This window comes from Symphalangus syndactylus, chromosome 5 (assembly GCF_028878055.3).
Source record: "Symphalangus syndactylus isolate Jambi chromosome 5, NHGRI_mSymSyn1-v2.1_pri, whole genome shotgun sequence".
NCBI lineage: Eukaryota > Metazoa > Chordata > Mammalia > Primates > Hylobatidae > Symphalangus > Symphalangus syndactylus.
In genome coordinates, this window is record NC_072427.2 from 154,010,611 (window position 1) to 154,029,089 (window position 18,479).

Genomic DNA, 18,479 nt, shown 5'->3' on the forward strand with positions numbered 1-18,479 from the left:
CTGTGCAGTGATAGTGTGCGTCGGGGGGCGGGGAGGGGAGTCCCAGGGCTCCGTCAATCGTCAATGGCCAGTCCTAAGAGGTCGGGGGCAGGGCCAGGGTCTGGCCCAACCCCCCTCCGGGAGTTGGGGCAGTCAACAGCCCAGTGACCGGGCTGATGGTATTTTGGACACGGCTTGTATGGAGGCCTGGGATTGGGACACTCACAGACCCAATGCCCTTCTTTGCCGCACTTGAAGCAGGGCCCAGGGGGCTGACGGTGGGCAAGTGGTGGCTTATGGTCACCAGTGTTTATAGTTGGCCGAGGAGGGGCTCGGAGAGCTTAAGCCAGCATTTGACACTTTTGCCTCCTCGCCTGCTCGTCACGGTTACGGTATACCTTGAACGAGGTGGCCAGAATCTCAGTCTGCGGGGTGAATTTGGCTCTAATGTCTGGGAAGCTTTGCATGAAAAAATGGACATGAGAAGCTGCCTGCCATCGGGGCTTCTGGGTCTATGTTGGTATATTGTTGGAGTGCCTGTGTAAGGCGGTCAAGAAAGGCGGATGGGTTTTCATGTTTCTCTTGTATGATTTCGTGAAGTTTTTCAAAGTTGACTGCCTTTTGGGCTGCTTTACGCAGCCCGGTTATTAAGCAGGTGGTGAAGTGGTCCCAGGCAGCGACGCCAATTTGGGTGTTGTAATCCCAGTTAGGCTCTTGCGCGGGGACTGCTTGCGCCCCTGTGGGCAGGGCTGGGGTTGTTTGGTGGACCTGGTCTGCGTAAGTGCGGGCTTGCTCTCAGACTCGCCGGCGCTCCTCAGGGAGAAGGGTGTTACAGAGGATCATGTAAATACCGTGAAAGGTGAGGCTGTAAGATTGGAGAAGATACTGGAATTCTTTGATATATGAAGCAGGGTTGGAGGTATAGGAGCCTAAGCGTTTTTCGATTTGTGAAAGATCAGCCATAGAAAAGGGGACATGGACGCGAACGATGCCTTCTGCCCCTGCTACTTCTCGCAGAGGAGCGAGGACAGGGAGGTGAGATCTGGAGCGAGTAGTAGGAGGGCTGAAAGGTGGAGGAAAGGAAGTAGGAGAGGTTGGAGAGGACGGGGAAGGAAGGCCGGGGTTGGCGGAAGGAGGTGAGGCTGCTGCCGCGGGCGGGGCCCTTGCGGGCTGGGCGGCAGCGGTGGGAAGGGCTGTGGATGGTGATATGGCGGGGGCTCATCGGCGGGATCAAAGTCAGGAGCGGAAGGAATGAGGGGGGTCGGGGAGGGTGACAGTTTGAGGGCCTTTAGGAGGAAAAACCCGTGGAGGTACGGGATCTCTGCCCATTTTCCTGTTCGCTCACAATAGTTATAGAGATCCTGGAGGATACCAGGATTGAGGGACCCATAAGGGGGCCACTTGTTTTGGTTATCTAAGGGGTAAGTGGGCCAGTCTTGTGTGCGTTTTGGTTTGAGGTCGGCCGCTAAGCCTAGGGCTGACAAATTGTTCAGGAGGCATCGTAGGGGAGAGTCGGCCGCCAGGGATGCGGAGCCTCCCATTGCGGGGCTACGAGAGGATATGCAGTGAGGGCTAAGTAGGGCGTCCCCTAATAGCCGAACACTGCGACATGACTCAGAGCTTCCGGTTTGGTCGTCACCAAAGCGAAAGGACTGAGGGGCCGACTATGACCGGGGACCGTGGGCCACCTGGTACCAGGAGTTTTGAGACGAGAAAGGGAAGGGGGGCCCAGGCCAGAGACGTGAGGAGGAGAGGGAGAAAACTCCATTCCCTGCAGGCCGAGTCTAGAGTAAGATTGACGGCGGCCGAGAGCGGGCGGCTGAGACGGGAGTTGGTCGGCTGGTGTTGGACACCAGGAGGGGAGACTTACCGAGATGAGGCCGGTGTTGGGTGGAGAGGTCGGCGAACAGGAAAATGGGCGAAGACCGGCCGGGGTCTGGACCGAGCCTGAAGAGGGATCGGGATCCCACGGAAGGGTGGGGTGTTCCCGATCCGAGTCACGGCACCAATGAAAGAGGCTGGGCAAGGATCAGACTACACCGGTCGCAGTCAAGAGATCTTTATTGGCGGTATCGAGCGGAGAAGGAAGAGAAGAGGAGAGAGAGAGCTGCTAGTGTGCTGGGTTTTATATCCCTTGGGCCTACGTGGGGCAGGCCCAAGGGAAGGCGGAAGATGCTTCTTTCTGATTGGCCCTCCTTTGGCGGATTCAGACAGTGCCCAGTCAAGGAGGGGAGGAGAACCTGGAACTGGCGCCATTAAGGTACCCCTGTTACCTAACAGTTTCTACTTCCCCATTTCAGATGTGAGGTGTAACCCACCTTGATCATAAATTAGCTTTTCAGTGTTCAGATGTTTCATAGTTCTTCCGCCCAAATAATGAAGTTTGCAGTTTAATTTTTTTTTTGAGAGGGTGTCTGGCTCCATAGCCCAGGCTGGAGTGCAGTGGTGCGATCTTGGCTCATTGCAACCTCCGCCTGCCGGGATTCAAGCAATTCTCCTGCCTCAGGCTCCTGAGTAGCTGGGATTACAGGCACCCACCAAGACGCCCGGCTAATTTTTGTATTTTTAGTAGAGGAGACGGGGTTTCTCCATGTTGGCCAGGCTGGTCTCAAACTCCTGACCTCCAGCGATCTGCCTGCCTCAGCCTCCCAAAGTGTTAGAATTATAGGCATGAGCCACCATGCCCAGCCAGTTTAATTTTTTTAGATGTATTCTGGGCTGGGCTGTGCCTAATCTTGAAGCAGTGACTTCTTATTTTTTGGCTCACAGACCCATTTGGGAAGCTGTGAACCTGAGATAAGGAAGTCTGAAAGTACTAGCTGGCAGCTGACCGTTTCTATTCCTTTGGAAGTTGAAGAAGCAGCAAAGGAGCTCCCAGGAATTAGGAATCCAGTTATAAATTGCACTTAAAATAGTGCCAATGAGAATGTGAAGGAATTTTCTGGAAATGAAACCCCACAGCTCAACAAAAGCAAGTTTGGTTTATTTGAATGGTTTCATTAAATAAGTCTACAAAGGTAACAAACTGAAGCACAAAGCGCAATCTTACAAGAAGCGCAACACCCAGAGTTAGTGCAAAATGTACAATTAACGGCTGCTGAGAAACCCCCAAAGTTGAATTTTTATTTTTAAACGGTGTACATTGTTAAATAATGTAAGGAAAACATTTATAATTCAGAAAGTTTTTAATGTGGAAAAAGATACTCAAAGTGTACTATTAACACAAAATAATTTAAACAAACAGTTCAGTAGCACTAGTTCCTTCCTCTAGGCTTTAGTTATCTCATCCACAGGAGGATGAAATCAACAGAAATAAAACCAGTTCTGACTTTTTGTGTATGAGTGAAAAGATGTCAAAATTACTAAACCCAAATAACAAATGATAATGTGCTGCATGAGGCTCCACTGCTCCTCTGGTATAAAGTATGTTTCACTCTTGGGTGACCCTTTCTCAGCCACTCGGCCCCGTGTTGGTTCTATCCTTACCCTCTCCACAAGAAATAGAAGCAGAGAATAAATTAATCATTTTAAAGCAGGGGTTGAAGCCCTTGCCCTTTTCCTTTCTACCTTTTAAAAACCTTCAGCTCTCATTTGCATATTTAGGGCCATAGACCAACTTATTAAGGGAAGCAGGGCCCTTAAGGAATGAACAGGGTACAGGAGCCTCCAGCCTCTTTCTGTGGTGGTGATTCCCGGAATATGCCACTGACGTGGGTAAAAGGTTGGAAATATTTTCAGTTTCCGAGTCAAGAAGCAGCCCAAATTAAGAGTCCTAGCTTCTTTGTCTTCAGAGATGACAAAGACCCTAAACATGGCCAGTTAGGACAGTATTTCCGGAAAGCTCTGAAAATAACAACTACTCATTACAAGTAGGCATAGCACTAAATAACACTGATTGGTTGCAGTTATTACTTACTTACGAGGAGTATTTATTTGAAAATGTGAACATATTAGTTGTACTTCTAGAAATAAAGGTGGCACAACAGATTATGATCCTGCAACCATTTGGACACCATAAAGGAAATGAGTAAGTATTCTTTCCTATAATGATTAATTCAGACGTGGAAAGATTCACTCTCCACAAAATATAGTACCCCAAGCTGAGAAATATGCATGGTACATGTGCAACAAGAGGAAAGCAATCCAAACAGTTTTTCTGAGAGCAACTTTCTCCATCTGTGACTTTTCACTATCAGATTCCCCAACTTGAAAACTAGCCCCCACCCCCTTCTCTTTATGTTCAATTTCTTCTAGGTCACGTCTGTTCAAGCCTAGCTCAAATAAGAAAGGTTTATATGACAGTCACTGGCCAGGCATCATGTATCTTCAAAACAAGTTTGTTTCCTCATTCTTTAGTCTCTGTCTTTCATCCAGCACACACCATTCTTTCTTTTAAGTTGCCCAATTTTGTTACAACACCCCCTCCTCACTATTCCTGAAACAGAACTTTGTTTTTCACCACTGATGCCAACTTAACTTCCCACCCTACTCATCTTACACCTGCTCTAGACAAAGTTGTTGAATGACTTAAAAAAATGCTTTTTCAATTTCCCTTTGGCATAACCACTGCTGGACTGCTGGGGTCCCATGGACCTAAGATTTCCTTCCACATGCCCTTTATTGATCTGGGGTCTGATAAGTTGATGCTAATGGCAGAAGCAATAGAAGTCCAAGGCACTAAAATGTCCAGCAAGCAACACTGGGAAACAGAAGTATTCAAGTACAGTAATTTATACAATTTTACATTCACATTTATTTATCTAATACAATGGAAATACAAAGGAAAAAGTTAAAGTGTCTCAATAAGTAAAGGACAGAGCTAGCTTTTTTTGGAACTTTTTTAACGTTTCATATTTTACTCTTAAAACTACTGTTGTCCAACAACATTTTATATATCACAGTGTTTCCACATCAAAACTGATGGCAAAGTTACATGTCCGCAGGGAACTTAATTTTTTTTTCCTAATTGCTAATGCTGCAGTCAAAGCTGCTAATATCTTTTGCTTAAAGCACTAATGACCTATCATAAGAAAGAGTTGCATCCCAGTCCCCTGGTATTTTTCACTGGGTTCTAAAGAGCAAAGAAAAACAAAATAAAAAAGAGAGGGGTAAAAAAAAAGTGAGGAGGGCAGGGTAGGAGAGAGCCCAATAGGTTGTTTTTGTCTTGTGGTTCAGATTCTTGAGGGGGTAAGGGATTTGGGGCATGTACCAAAATCAAGAGCTCCACCCACTCGGAATTACAGATGGGTTTGACTTTACATTGAGTTCTCTGGCGTCCTTATGAACAAGACTTTCCTAGCCCTCATCCTCATTACTGAGTAGAGATAAACAGGAAAGCATGGTCTGAGGCTGCCCCTTTACAAAAAAGCTGTTCTTTCCTTCCTCTCCCACTCCAATAACTGGAGCGGGGGAGACTCTCCATTCTGAGGGCTCAATGCAGTATTAAAAACATTCCCCTCTGGCAAGAAATAACCAGTTAAATGCAGCACTAGTAGTTAGTATATAGGCTACTTCCCACCCCCCACCCACTCCCTCAGCATTCCATCTCCTGCCCCCAGATCTATTCAGTTAATGTCTCTAGGTCTAAGTGGTCCGCAGGTTGGAGCCTGGGGGGTTGCTGATGGATTTCTGCAAATTGCTGATGTTGAAATTCTGCAAGGAGGCAGTTCCCACAGGTTGGAACTGGCCAAGTGGCTGTGGTGCTGGGCCACCCGTCCCACTCCACTGAGCGCCAAATGGGGTAGCTGGAAAGCCATACTGCTGTGGGGGGCACATAGACTTGGTGAAGTGACCTAGAGAGGTAGCTGATGCTGCAGAGATGGGGGCAGAGCCACCCAGGTTCGAGGTCATGGAGATGCACAGTTGCCCAGGTGCAGAGAACTTCCTTGCCATTCCAGGGCCCTGAAAACAAAACCACCACGTGTCAAGACTGGTGTGGGCCATGGGTATAAAATGTGTGGCGCTAACATACTTCTAGTGTAATCCTGTAAGATACAGCAAAACAGTCTTCTGTAGTATTTACTGGCTCTTTATATTCACCACGTAAGGGTGAAAATAATCTTGATGACAGGGGAGGGATGTCATGTGCGTGTGTGTGTGTGTGTGTGTGCGTGTGTGTGTAGTTCAGGATGACGAAGGAAAAACGAAGAAGAAGAAGTTGAGCTGACCAATAAGAGATTAGGAATTCAGGGAAAGAAAAATAAAAGGGTACCTGGGAGATTTTTGCCTTGTTTTTCCAGTGTTAAAATTCATGAGCTACTGAAGAAGGTCGTGGTGTAAGACGTTAAGCAGCAGCTTAGTTGTTTCTATCTTGATTCAGATGTGTGTGACGGATTCTCTGTGGCAAAAGAGAGACTTACCTCATAATTCATGTGCCCTTTGCTTCCTCTCCTGCCTGAGAGATTCATGGCATCTCGGGCCCAATTGTCTACCAACTTGTGCAAGTCATCTGTGAATGTGCCCTTCCTGCTGGACGTCATGGCAGGAGGCTGAGCTTGGGCGGCTTGGCTGTTCACTGTTGCCCCAACAGTGTTTGTGCTGCTGGTCCCTATTATAAGCAACAGAATACAAGCATTAAAAGAAGCCTAGGTTACAATTTCAGGAAGAGGGAAAACTTCACGGGATGATGAATGGCAAGCCACAGAATGGGGAGAGGATGAATTGGGAAGCCATGCAAGAAGGGAAGATTCCAAGGTTTTGTTTAGCCATTTGTTTTGGTATAATAGGGTGATGAAAACGGTTTCTCTTCAGTAGCTGCTGATAAGGCTGAACAACTCAGGATGATGGTAGGTACACAGGCAGGGGCCTCTTTCCATTCACAAAGCACCTAAGAGTACTGGAACTGCTCACCAGTATGCTATTCCCAACATCACGTTGATGATGGAGATGTGATACGATCAGCAAGGCTAGTTGCTCTGGAATTTTGCAGAATGCAGGGCAAAAGAGGTTTTCTTGTGCATTGGACAGGGTTAAAGTAGGAGTAGGAGAAGATTCTTGGCTAAGGAGAAGGTGGGTTTCCAAACCATGTGGACACTGCCACATTCTTGAGCCATTGTTGTTTTTGTTTTTTTGTTTTTTGTTTTTTTTTTTTTGAGATGGAGTCTCACTCTATTACCCAGGCTGGAGTACAATGGTACGATCTCACCTAACTGCAACCCCTGCCTCCTGGGTTCAAGCGATTCTCTTGTCTCAGCCTCCAGAGTAGCTGGGATTGCAGGTGTGCAACACCATGCCCAGTTAATTTTTGTATTTTAGTAGAGACAGGGTTTTGCCATGTTGGCCAGGCTGCTCTCAAGAACTCCTGACCTCAGGTGATCCGCCCGCCTTGGCCTCCCAAAGTGCTGGGATTACAGACATGAGTCACCGTGCCTGGTTTTTTTTTTTTTTTTAAAGGAAGGGTCTCTTTCTGTCACCCAGGCTGGATACAGCAGCACAATCACATCTCATTGCAGCCTCAAACTCCTCCTGCCTCAGCCTCCCAAGTAGCTTGGGACTAGACATATGCACTACCACACCCAGTTAATTTTTTATATAGACAGAATCTCCATATGTTGCTTACTCATGAACTGCTGGGCTCAGGCAATCCTGCCATGTCAGCCTCCCAAAGTGCTCGGATTACAGGTGTGAGCCACCCTGCTCAGCCCAGCCATTCTTTAAATAGAGACAGGTAATAAGAGAAGTAGCATGCTGTGTTCAGAAAAGTTTTTCAAACATGAATTTGCAAACATAAACTTGGGAGGGGTTAACCTCTCCCAATTTCCTATGAGTGAAGAACAAGATTATTCATGAGGAAAGGACTATATGGTATGCCTGAATCTTTCAACTTCAGGAAGACATGGTTTTCCTGAAGATGACCTGTTTCAATTGGCTCAAGGATTCCCACCGCTTCTCCCCACTCTTCCCAGAACAGCAAGCACTCCCATGTAGAAGCGACAAGAAAATGCAGCAGAGGCAGGGTGCAAAGGGGAGGAGAAAGCTTTGCGGTTATGATGAAGGAACTCTATTTCTGCGGTTTGATGAGACAGGAGGAAGGAGTCTATGCCTGCCTGATTTCGGCTCTGCTGGAGGGCACACTGAAGATTATTCCAAGAGGCACGTTTTGGGGAAGAGGGAAAGAAGAGTCATGGTCTTGTCTGTTTTCCTTACCCCCCACTGTCTTACCAGATCTCACATGTTACAGAATAAATAAAAGCTACTAAAGTAAGGTGTGAACCACTAGTCCTTAAGGTACCCAAGTAATGCTGGGGGTAAGTAAGTGCATGCGTTTTCCTGCTTTCAAGGTCAAAGCGGCACCAGATCACAGCAGCACACCTAACGCAACCCTGCCACTTAAAAGCCTGTTACTGACCATCACTGGTCTCAAGTCAAGCTTATATCCTACCACCTGGGGAATGGCACACACAAGCATGTCTGTGCTGGAATAACAGCTAATTCTGAGGTGAAGCTGCAGAATGAGGAAGGTCACATGCTTCTTACCACTATGGCAAGACATGGAACTACTGCAGTGTGAGTGAGTGTCAGCTCACTTCTTGGTGCCTGCTGGAGCCACAAGGGGATTGCTATTGCACATACAGTGTGAAGGGAAGAGTAAGTTCCCCTACAGTACAGAAAACCCAAGTGGAGAAGTATGAAAGCACAGAAAACAGCCTTCCATGAACAGCAAATGTGAGAGAGTGGTGAAGTGGGAAGCACAGGCAATGAGGATGGGCAGTCATGACAGTGAGTGACTCAATCTAGAAAGCAAGTGTATCACATGCATGGGGATTGTCATCCTGTTTGAACAATTATTGCTTGGTGAGCTTGATGTGAGAGACAATCAAAACAAAAAACAGAAATAATCACAGGGAGCAGGGCTGTCAAAAGCTAAATACAAGCAGCTCAGGAGACACGACCATTGCTTATCCACACAGAGCTCATGCTGGGAGACACACCTCTCTAGTCTGATGCTAGTCTGTTGCCCCAGTGCTGCGAGGCCCCTTTAGAACCAAATTTCACTTTTCATTTTAACCTACATTACCTAATACAGGATTCTCTATGAGGAATGAGAAACCACAAGGAAGAGTCAGCCATACAGCTACACCTTCACATTCTGGCTTCTGTGTACAGGCCTCCCATGAAAGAATGAAACAAGCCTATCCTTTTCTGACCAGAAATTAACTCCTAAGAAAAGGAGACTTGACTATAAAAGCCGTAGAAAGGCCTTTGAGAGAATATGCTAACTTCTTAACCTTTTTTAGTTCTTCTGAAAAGCCCTAATAAGTAGTATAGACTTACCCCAAGATTCATTTTTAAACTTCCTCCTGCCCTTATAATACATTTCCCCTACTCCCACATCACCAGATCCTACTAACAATAACCTATTATGAACCATAACTTACAGCCCAGCATCCCAAGTACAGAATTTCCCTGTTGACCCTACCTACAACACTGTAAGTGGCCTTCTCATTAAAGTATGAGAAGCCACAGTCTAAGAAGACAAGCTCTAGAAAGTGGTGTTTTTCTCCTCGTCAATCTAGCACACATCTCCCACTTCAGTGTGAACATGGGAGGGCATGGACTGAGTTTCCAGTTGGGGTGATAACACTGCCTGGCACATAATTGCTGACTAAAGAATCGCTCTCCCATGTGAACTAGGCATCCCTGATCTCCCTATATACATCCATGGCCATTAGCAATCCATGTCTGTCACAAGCTAGGCTCACATGGGGTTATCACTGAGGGCACCGACTAGGAGATGATTTCTCAATTAAGCATGTTAAATATTTATTAGAATAGGATAGAGAGAGAGATGGAAGTTAGGAATCAGGGAGCTATGAGACTGCAGGGTTGAAAGAACTCGTGGTTAACAGGCTTTGCAATCAAGGACCAAAAATAACAGAAAAGATAATTACTACAGAGCTGGTTGCAAGGACAGACTTTTTTCACCATCTTCCCTGAAGCACAAAGAGAGAAGCAATGTGTTAAAGAAACATCAGTGTAAAATATTTAGAATCTCCAAACAGCACACAAATGCCCAGCAAGAGAAAGCAGGAGGGGAGACAGGTAGGTAGGACCTGGTAGCCCTTGAAGAGATACAGTTCTACAGAATGTTTTGAACTGGCTGTTAGCCTTAACATGATTATCTGATGGGCTGTGTTACCTGGCTGACAGATGTTGAGTTTCTACACCCAATCTTTGTATCTAAAAGAGTAATGCCCTGTATTGAGGTTCTGGAATCGGTGAGGAACTCCAGTCTCTCAGGTCTCACTGCTTGAATTTCAAATACCCAAGCAGCGATTCCACTGATCGTGTCCCACTTCCTGTTTCTCCAGCTGGGCTGTTAAAAAGCACTCAATTAAATGCATTAGCAATCCCACCACAGTAGACTGATAGTATCATTGTTACAGTTTTAAGTTCATTTAAATTGGCTATTATATTTCCACATCCTAGATATATATATTAACCCCTTCCCTTCCAGAATAATTTTTAAAAGTACGTGGAAAACAAGCAACCTCTAAACATAAATATAGCAGTAAGCCAAGCCGTGCTTCCAAACCATTATCTATTTTGAGAGCATAGAATAGTACATCTCAAGCTAGTAAGGTGCCCTACTCTTTCAAGTACCTGTTTCCTTTCCATGTTTCAAGTCTGTCTCTTGGGATTTGTTCACCAGGCTTACATGATGTATCCTGATGTGACTTCAAAAGATGTAGGGCCTTTCATTTTGCACCCAAAGGGAAGTGACAAGATTCAATATTTCTGACCACTTTCATTTGAACAACAGGGGTAATAACACCTACCTTTAAAAATGGGATGAGAATTTATAGAATTTAACTTAAGTGGTATTTGTCACATTATATTTCAGAAACAGAAGCTTTGGTTCTCTTTCTTCCCTCTCAGACACTTCAGGCTGTAGACCATAGGCCTGACATGTCACATTCTACTTCAAAAACACCCAGCTCCTACGGTTAATGTCCTTGCAACTTTCTAGGTGGACATGCAAATTAAATGCTTATTCAACTGTCAAAGTGCTAATATGCACAGTCCAGGAAAGTCTGACCAGAAAAATTATTGATCTGATTCCTCAAAAAAAAAAAAAAAAAAAAAAACAAAACACACAAGCCTGGAAAACGATCGAATTGGGTAATGCCTTCCACCCGCTTGTCTGTTAAATAGCCTGGGACTACTGCATGTGGGGAAAGTCAGTAAAGACTGCCTCTCAAGTACAGCCAATCCATTACTAATACAGGTAAAAATAATAGGGGTGCTGGAAGGAGCCAATCCATTTCTAATGCAGTAAAAATAACGGGTATGTGTGAGGGAAATGGCAGTTAAATGTGTTATATGCTTCGCTTTAAATCTGGTCACTACAGAGAACAAAGGGAGGTGTAAATTCTTCCCACCATGAAGAGGCCCAAGGACCTCTGACCCATACTCAGAAACAGTGATGGCCTGAGCACATGCATTTAAAAAGCACTTCAATAATCACATCAGAAGTTTGAGGCCTTAACAGGGAAGATCTTTATTCAAATTATAACAAAGGTTCTTCTACTTGAACTATGTTTTTGTTTGTTTTAAGCTTTTCTTCAACGAACAGTTATTGACTACCTATTCTGTGCCAGGTAGGCACTGACTCATCAGAGAGAAATCACGAGTGCTTTTCAAGTGCTACCTGTTTCTCTGAACATGATCTTAACTTGATTTGTACGATGGCCTTAGGACACTGGCATCATCTTCATTTCACATATGGGGAAGATGGGGTGACTTGCTATTGTGCCTTGTTTTTAAGTAGAAAGCTGGGAAATCCCAGAAAGCATGTTAGAAGGAGAATTTTCACTTGCAGATGCCGGGCTTTGGTCTTTATTAGACTAAGTGTTTTATCGGAATAACCAAACTAAAAACCCCTTTTGATTTTATGGGGTTAGAGGACAGTAGTGGTGGAATGATCCAATGGAGAGATTCTAGCACCTTTTCAACTGGTAGATGCTTAGGCTTAATAGAGAAGAAAAATAAGATTTCAATCTACTCTGACAAAGAATGGAAAAAAATGGTACACAATTTTTAACTGCTGCCAGGATCTAAGAGCATCATTGGTCAAAATGCTTTCTGTCACATTTCGTTCTTTTTTTTTTGAGATAGAGTTTCACTCTGTCGCTCAGATTGGGGTGCAGTGGTGCAATCATGGCTCACTGCAGTCTCAGCCTCCTGGTCTTAAGGTGGTGATCCTCCCACCTCAGCCTCCTGGGTAGCTGAGACTGTATGTGCACACCACCACGCCAGGCTTTTTTTTTTTTTTTTTTTAATTTTTTTTAGAGATGGGGTATCACCATGTTGCCCAGAGTTGGTCTCGAGCTCCTGGCCTCAAGTAATCTTCCTGCCTCAGCCTCCCGAAGTGCTGGGATTACAGGTTTAAGCCACCGTGTCTGGCTGATTTCTCTCATTTCTAATGCTAGGGCAGAGACAGCACTGACTATGACTGTGGAGTTCGGTCTTCGTTATTCTAATTGACCCGGCAATCTACTGCCTAGATACCATATCCACTCTCTGTCAATCTATGAAGAAGCACTTCTACCAGACAGTTACATGGAAATTTGTAGAAACTTGTTATTTTGACATTCGTTATCATAATTAATGTAGGGGCCCAAACTTCTGAGGGTAACAGTAATTCAGCCAAGCCACTGAGTAGATGATATACAAAAAGACAAATGAAAATGGACTGCGTGAAACATCAGATCCAAGCAGCAGAAAAACAAGGACAAGGAAGGAGTAAAGGTGTTACACACAAAGAGCCAAGCAGGGCGTACTCAGAAATCGGGTCCTCCTGCCACCAGGTTTGAATGTCACCTGTTCAGATGCACAGTTAAACTTCGCACAGCCTGTGAGAGGGGAAAAACAGGGAAGAACAGAGAGAGGAGAAGAGACAGAACACAACTACAAGATGTTAGAAACTTGAGGCTGGAGTGGTGAAATGCACTAAGATGGCACACAGAAGAACAAGCTTCTGGGGGAAGGTCAGATATGTAAGAGATGAAATATTAGGTCTTAATTCTACCCATCTGCAAAATGCGGAAGCTTTTCGTAGTTGGAATAATGCTAGCTAGTTTGCCCTCCTTACCAATCAAGTGCATTCTTCCTGTGAAGGGACTAATCTCCAATTTCTGTGAAACTGTGGCAAAGGCACATAAGCCAGTACCTATATTTTTTTCATTCTTTTCACTCAGATGCCCAAGTCTTTTCAATTCTTGTTCTAATATGACTAAAAGCTCTTTCCTCTGCAGGAATTTTTTCAGCAATCATTAATAAACAGAGCTATATTTGGAAAGTAGATTATGGATAAAAAACTGAATTGTAAGGTTATTCATTTTAGTATGCCACTCCCGTACTTAAAAGTAACAAAATTCTACAATGGCTAAGAAAATGCATTAGCTTTCAGAAACTGCTAAAACGTCTTAGAATTTCATCCAGGAAATCTCAGCCTAATATTAAAGCGTTAAGTTCCAAATCCCAAATAAGCGAGTCATATAGGCCACACAGATGTAACTTTTCACTGTAATTCCTTGAAAAAAAGTAATTTCACCTAATGGGAGCAACGAGCCCACCGATTATCACTCCACTTCCCTTTTTTCCCAGATTCTTCAGTGTAAACACACAGGCTGTGTTCTGGTCAGCTAGTCTCCCAACCCGCCTTAACAGGCTTTTGTCCCAGGTATGGCAACATCTCCATTTTATTGTTTTTGGATGATGATGGGTGCTTTATTACCTTGACCTGGAGCAGAAAGGCTTGGTACTGAAATGGCACCATCACTGGTGAAGGCTGAATAGAGGTTGTCACTGGAGGGAGATGGCTTAAGGGGCTGTAACAGCTGATTCTGCCCAGACTCTGGGATGTTGCCAGGAGGGTGGAGGGTCTGCTGGGGGTGCAAGACTGAAGCTGCACTCTGACCAGACAGGTTACCTGCCAAAAGATAAAGTGGCATGAGGAAACATGTCCAGCTTTCCCCATGTACTCATTAGGCACTGTTCTTATGCATTTGGTTTGTTCCACTGAGTGAGGAATGATGGGTCAAAAGCTATAAACTGATGAGAAGAACAAAGTCCTCACTAACGGGAGAAGTGAGGAATGACACTAAGAATCAACAGATAAGCTGGGTGTTGTGGCTCACGCCTATAATCCCAGCACTTTGGGAGGCCAAGGCGGGCGGATCACCTGAGGTCAGGAGTTCGAGACCAGCCTGGCCAACACGGTGAAACCCTGTCTCTACTAAAAATACAAAAATTAGCCAGGTGTGGTGGAGGGTGCCTGTAATCCCAGCTACTCAGGAGGCTGAGGAAGGAGAATTGCTTGAACCCAGAGGCGGAGGCTGCAGTGAGCTGACATCATGCCACTGCACTCAAAAAATAAATAAATAAAATAATAAAAAAAAGAATCCATAGATAATAGGGCCATATGTACTATTCCAGAAGCTTTTTAGCTTTAGAAAACCTAGATGGGCCACATGTCTGAGCAGATTAAGACCAGAATATGTAGTGGATACCCAGATTCCATTTTGCAATTCCACAATTGCTTTTTTTTTACCCTGTTAGAAAATGTGTTGAATCATTATACAAAAAGGTTTGCTAGGCAGTCTGCTTAGACTTTCCTATAAACATGCATCAGAAAATACAAAAGAGATGCCAAAAAATGATGTAGGTCACTACAGAGCAATGGACGTTTAAAATTATTTTTGGTAGGTTGCTTTCAATAGGTCAGTTGTCCTAAAATTGACTCTCTGTTCCCTGGTTCCCAGCTGAATTCAAGTCCACTCAAAAAGTATGTCAAAATTGGTATTAGAATTTGATTAGGATCATAGCTGGGCATAGTGGCTCATGCCTGTAATCTGCACTTTGGGAGGCTGAGGCGGGCGAATCACCTGAGGTCAGAAGTTTGAGACCAGCCTGGCCAACATAGTGCAACCCAGTCTCTACTAAAAATACAAAAATTAGCCAAGTGTTCTTATACATTTGGTTTGGGATTACACGCCTGTAATCCCAGCTACTTGGGAGGCTGAGGCATGAGAATTGCTTCAACCTGGGAGTTGGAGGTTGTGTCACTGCCGACTCTGTCTCAAAAAAAAAAAAAAGATCTGATTGGGATCAGATCAGAAATTAGCTGATTTCTCTTACAATCACATCTCTACTAATGGTCTGCATGAATTGGTCCTAATGTGCTAGATTTGGATATCTGTGAACCCTTCCAGAGAATGGAACTGCTAAGAAGTTTGCAACTGCTTTTTAACATATTTTAACCGTCTTTTACTTTTCAACTAATTGTGTTAACACTACCATCATTTCACCAAAGGATTAGAAACTCTCTATCTATCCCAATTAAAATATAGTCCACAGCCGGGTACGGTGGCTCACACCTGTAATCCCAGCACTTTGGGAGGCCAAGGCGGGTGGATCACCTGAGTCAGGAGTTCGAGACCAGCCTGGCCAACATGGTGAAAACCCATCTCTACTAAAAATACAAAAATTAGCCAGGCATGGTGACGTGTGCCTGTAATCCCAGCTATTGGGGGGGCTGAGGTAGGAGGATCCCTTGAAACTGGGAGGCGGAGAATGCAGTGAGCCGAGATTATGCCACTGTACTCCAGCCTGGGCAACAGAGCGGGATTCCGTCTCAAAAAAAAAATTCAAAGTTAGCAGGGCATGGTAGTGTGCGCCTGTAATCCCAGCTACCCAGGAAGGTCCTAGGAGGACCACCTAAGCCTAGGAGTTTGAGTCTGTTGTGTTCTGTGCTATGATCACACCACTGCACTCCAGTCTGGGCAACAGAGTGAGGCCCTGTCTCTTAAAATAAATAAATATATATATATATATTACATTACAAAAGAGTCTCACTTAACTATTTCTTTGATTTTAATGACTAGCAAGTTATTTTTATTTATTTATTTATTTATTTTTTTTTTTGAGAGAGTCTCGCTCTGTCGCCCAGGCTGGAGTGCAGTGGTGCAATCTCGGCTCACTGCAAGCTCCGCCTCCCAGGTTCACGCCATTCTCCTGCCTCAGCTTCCTGAGTAGCTGGGACTATAGGCACCCGCCACCACGCCTGGCTAATTTTTTGTATTTTTAGTAGAGACAGGGTTTCACCGTGTTAGCCAGGATGGTCTCGATCTCCTGACCTCGTGATCTGCCTGCCTCAGCCTCCCAAAGTTCTGGGATTACAGGCGTAAGCCACAGTGCCTGACCAATGACTAGCAAGTTCTTTAACCCAGTATAAATGAAATAAAAACCTTAATCAAGAAGTTACCACTTAGACATACACACAAATATCTATATGACAATTACATTCATCTAAGTTGCAATTATGACTAAGTCATCCATTAAAACAAAGAATCTACCCAAGTTTTACTAAACAGAGAATAATGTATTTTCTTCCAACTGCCCAAGAGTTTGGTTAAATGTGAGTTATATGAGTTAACAGGCAAAGCTAAATGTCTATCCTTAAGAATAACTATAAAGATTACCAGTAGATAGCAATATGGATTACAATGGAATAAGCCATTGTATTCACTAAATCTACTTCTATAGACTCAAAAAGAGGTACAATAAATGTAAGTACAGCAGTCAAGGAAGCAAAAATATCAGGAGAGCCAAATTCCTTTGAAATTTAACAAAAATAACAAACGTTCAGCAGGTCACATACAGTTGGAGACAGAAACAAAAGATAGGACAGCTGTGGCTGACCTAGTCCAGGGCTTTTTACCTGAAAGCTGGGGGCTTTTATTCCCCAAGGAACTGCTTCGACTAGATTTGCTGCCTTTGCTTTTAGTGGGTCGTCGTCTTCTCCCTGAAAGGGGAGCAGCTGGGGGAATAATAACAGCAGGGGGCACCTTGCCCAGTTTGGTATACAAAGATTCAATTTCATGCTTCTGGCGACTCTGCAGGTCCTGAATCTCTTTGAGATGTCTATGAAAGATAACCAAACATAATTCAAAATACCATAATCCTCTTCATTCAAACAAGAATTAACAGCGTATTCCTGAAGCTGCTTTCAAGTATGTACTAGTTACTAATGAACCTTTTCCCCAAATGTACTATCATGAGATTCTAGTTCGTCAACTCACCTTGCTGGCCTGCATTACCCAAGCCATATTCCAGTAAGCTCCTAGCCAACAACAAATGGTTGATAATGTTTTAGGAGAAAAACATTTCCTGACTTTTGAGGCCACGCGCACAATAGCTGAATTTGCTACTCTGATCCAATTTGCCAAACAAAACCTGCCAACATAATCATACATCCCAGTGCCATTACCAGATTCATTTAGTGGACTAATAAATAAAGAGCAGTTAATAGTAATAAAATATGCTATTAATAAAAATAATAATATAACAATACAGTAACAATAATACAGTAATAATACAGCAACAATGAAAAGTTCTAGAGCTAGAAATGCTATGGGTCTGTATGAGTGCAAGAGAAGCTGCCTGTGCCTGTGAGTCAGTGGCTGGGAATCGTGTGTGTGTGTGTGTGGTGGGGTGGGGAGGCATGGGGTGGGGCTTCTGTGGCACTGTCTCTTTAAAAGAAATGAGACATTAGCATATTGTGGCAAAAAATATTATTAATCTTGGCCCTAGGATCTAGGTCTTAAAACCTTATCTGACATTCTTTCACAAGAGAAAATATACTTACTTATCTCGTAGTCGTCGCAGCTCTAACTTTAAGTCTTCATCTTCGATATCTGACTCATTGTCACTACTCATGTAAGAGGAGTTAAATGAATTACTAAGGCTTTGACTTAGATTCTGGATAGGAAGGCTCTTTGAGCTCAGTTGATGGGGGGAGTTTGGACTACCTGAACCATCATCCACATCCCTACTTAAAAAAGCGGCCTCCAGGTCAGAAGATGGCCCATTTAGATGTGAAGGCTCTGACAGTTCAGGCTTTTCTTTCTTTGGTATCACAGCAGGAAGAACAGCTTGTTCCAAATCCATAAAAGGAGGAGATGTCACTGGTCCTTCTTTCTTTGTGTCAGTGATCTTGTCCTCAGTTTTTGATACAGAGAAACGACCCACTTTGTTTGCTGTAGTTGTCACCTGAAAACGTCCAACCTTGGTAGGCTGCCCAGTGTCTGACTTTGCCTCTGAAGCAGCAGTTTTGTGGGCACTCTCTGGCACATCTGAAGAGATACCAGGGATGGTTACCCCATTCGGCTCTGGTTTCACCAAGGTACTCTCTGGACTACTACTTGATAGCACCGAGGACTCTGAAGTGCTGGATTCAAAATGAACAGACTTTGCATCTTCTGACTTATTTTTACCCTCTTTCTGGGCATCGTCTGCTGCAACTGAAACCTGATGAAAAAAAGGACAAAGATTAAAAACTTAAGTTCTCAATATCCAATTTCTATCACAGACAATTTAAAAAAGGAAAAAAAGAATCACTTTATTTCCCTGTCAATGAGTAGGCTGATTATCTCTTTACATAGTGCCTCCATCTTTGACTATGAAGAAAAATTGAATACCATCATAGAGAACACATG

At 44.2% G+C, this 18,479-nt stretch overlaps 1 protein-coding gene and 1 long non-coding RNA gene across 40 annotated transcripts in view; one reads left to right on the top strand and one right to left on the bottom strand.

The window, feature by feature from the left end:
- Window positions 1-2,023: 2,023 nt before the first annotated feature.
- LOC134736690 (uncharacterized) lies at window positions 2,024-8,211 on the top strand. The gene is made up of 2 exons (XR_010120941.1): window positions 2,024-2,239; window positions 7,884-8,211. It is a non-coding gene; the product is annotated as an uncharacterized lncRNA (long non-coding RNA).
- WNK1 (WNK lysine deficient protein kinase 1) overlaps window positions 2,942-18,479 on the bottom strand; it is a 158,394-nt gene continuing 142,856 nt past the window's right edge. For 14 of the 39 annotated variants that reach the window (XM_063639847.1, XM_063639839.1, XM_055281151.2 and 11 more), the window contains 8 exons: window positions 17,630-18,291; window positions 16,703-16,905; window positions 13,718-13,912; window positions 12,741-12,833; window positions 9,870-9,911; window positions 8,025-8,051; window positions 6,339-6,526; window positions 2,942-5,880 (listed from right to left, as the gene is read on the bottom strand). In XM_063639847.1, the coding sequence (XP_063495917.1) occupies window positions 5,563-5,880; window positions 6,339-6,526; window positions 8,025-8,051; window positions 9,870-9,911; window positions 12,741-12,833; window positions 13,718-13,912; window positions 16,703-16,905; window positions 17,630-18,291 (1,728 nt within the window). In that variant the 3' untranslated portion in view covers window positions 2,942-5,562. Of the gene's footprint in view, window positions 5,881-6,338; window positions 6,527-8,024; window positions 8,052-9,869; window positions 9,912-12,740; window positions 12,834-13,717; window positions 13,913-16,702; window positions 16,906-17,629; window positions 18,292-18,479 lie in introns of those variants that run through there. The other 25 variants (XM_063639848.1, XM_063639836.1, XM_055281159.2 and 22 more) reach the window with 10 other exon arrangements.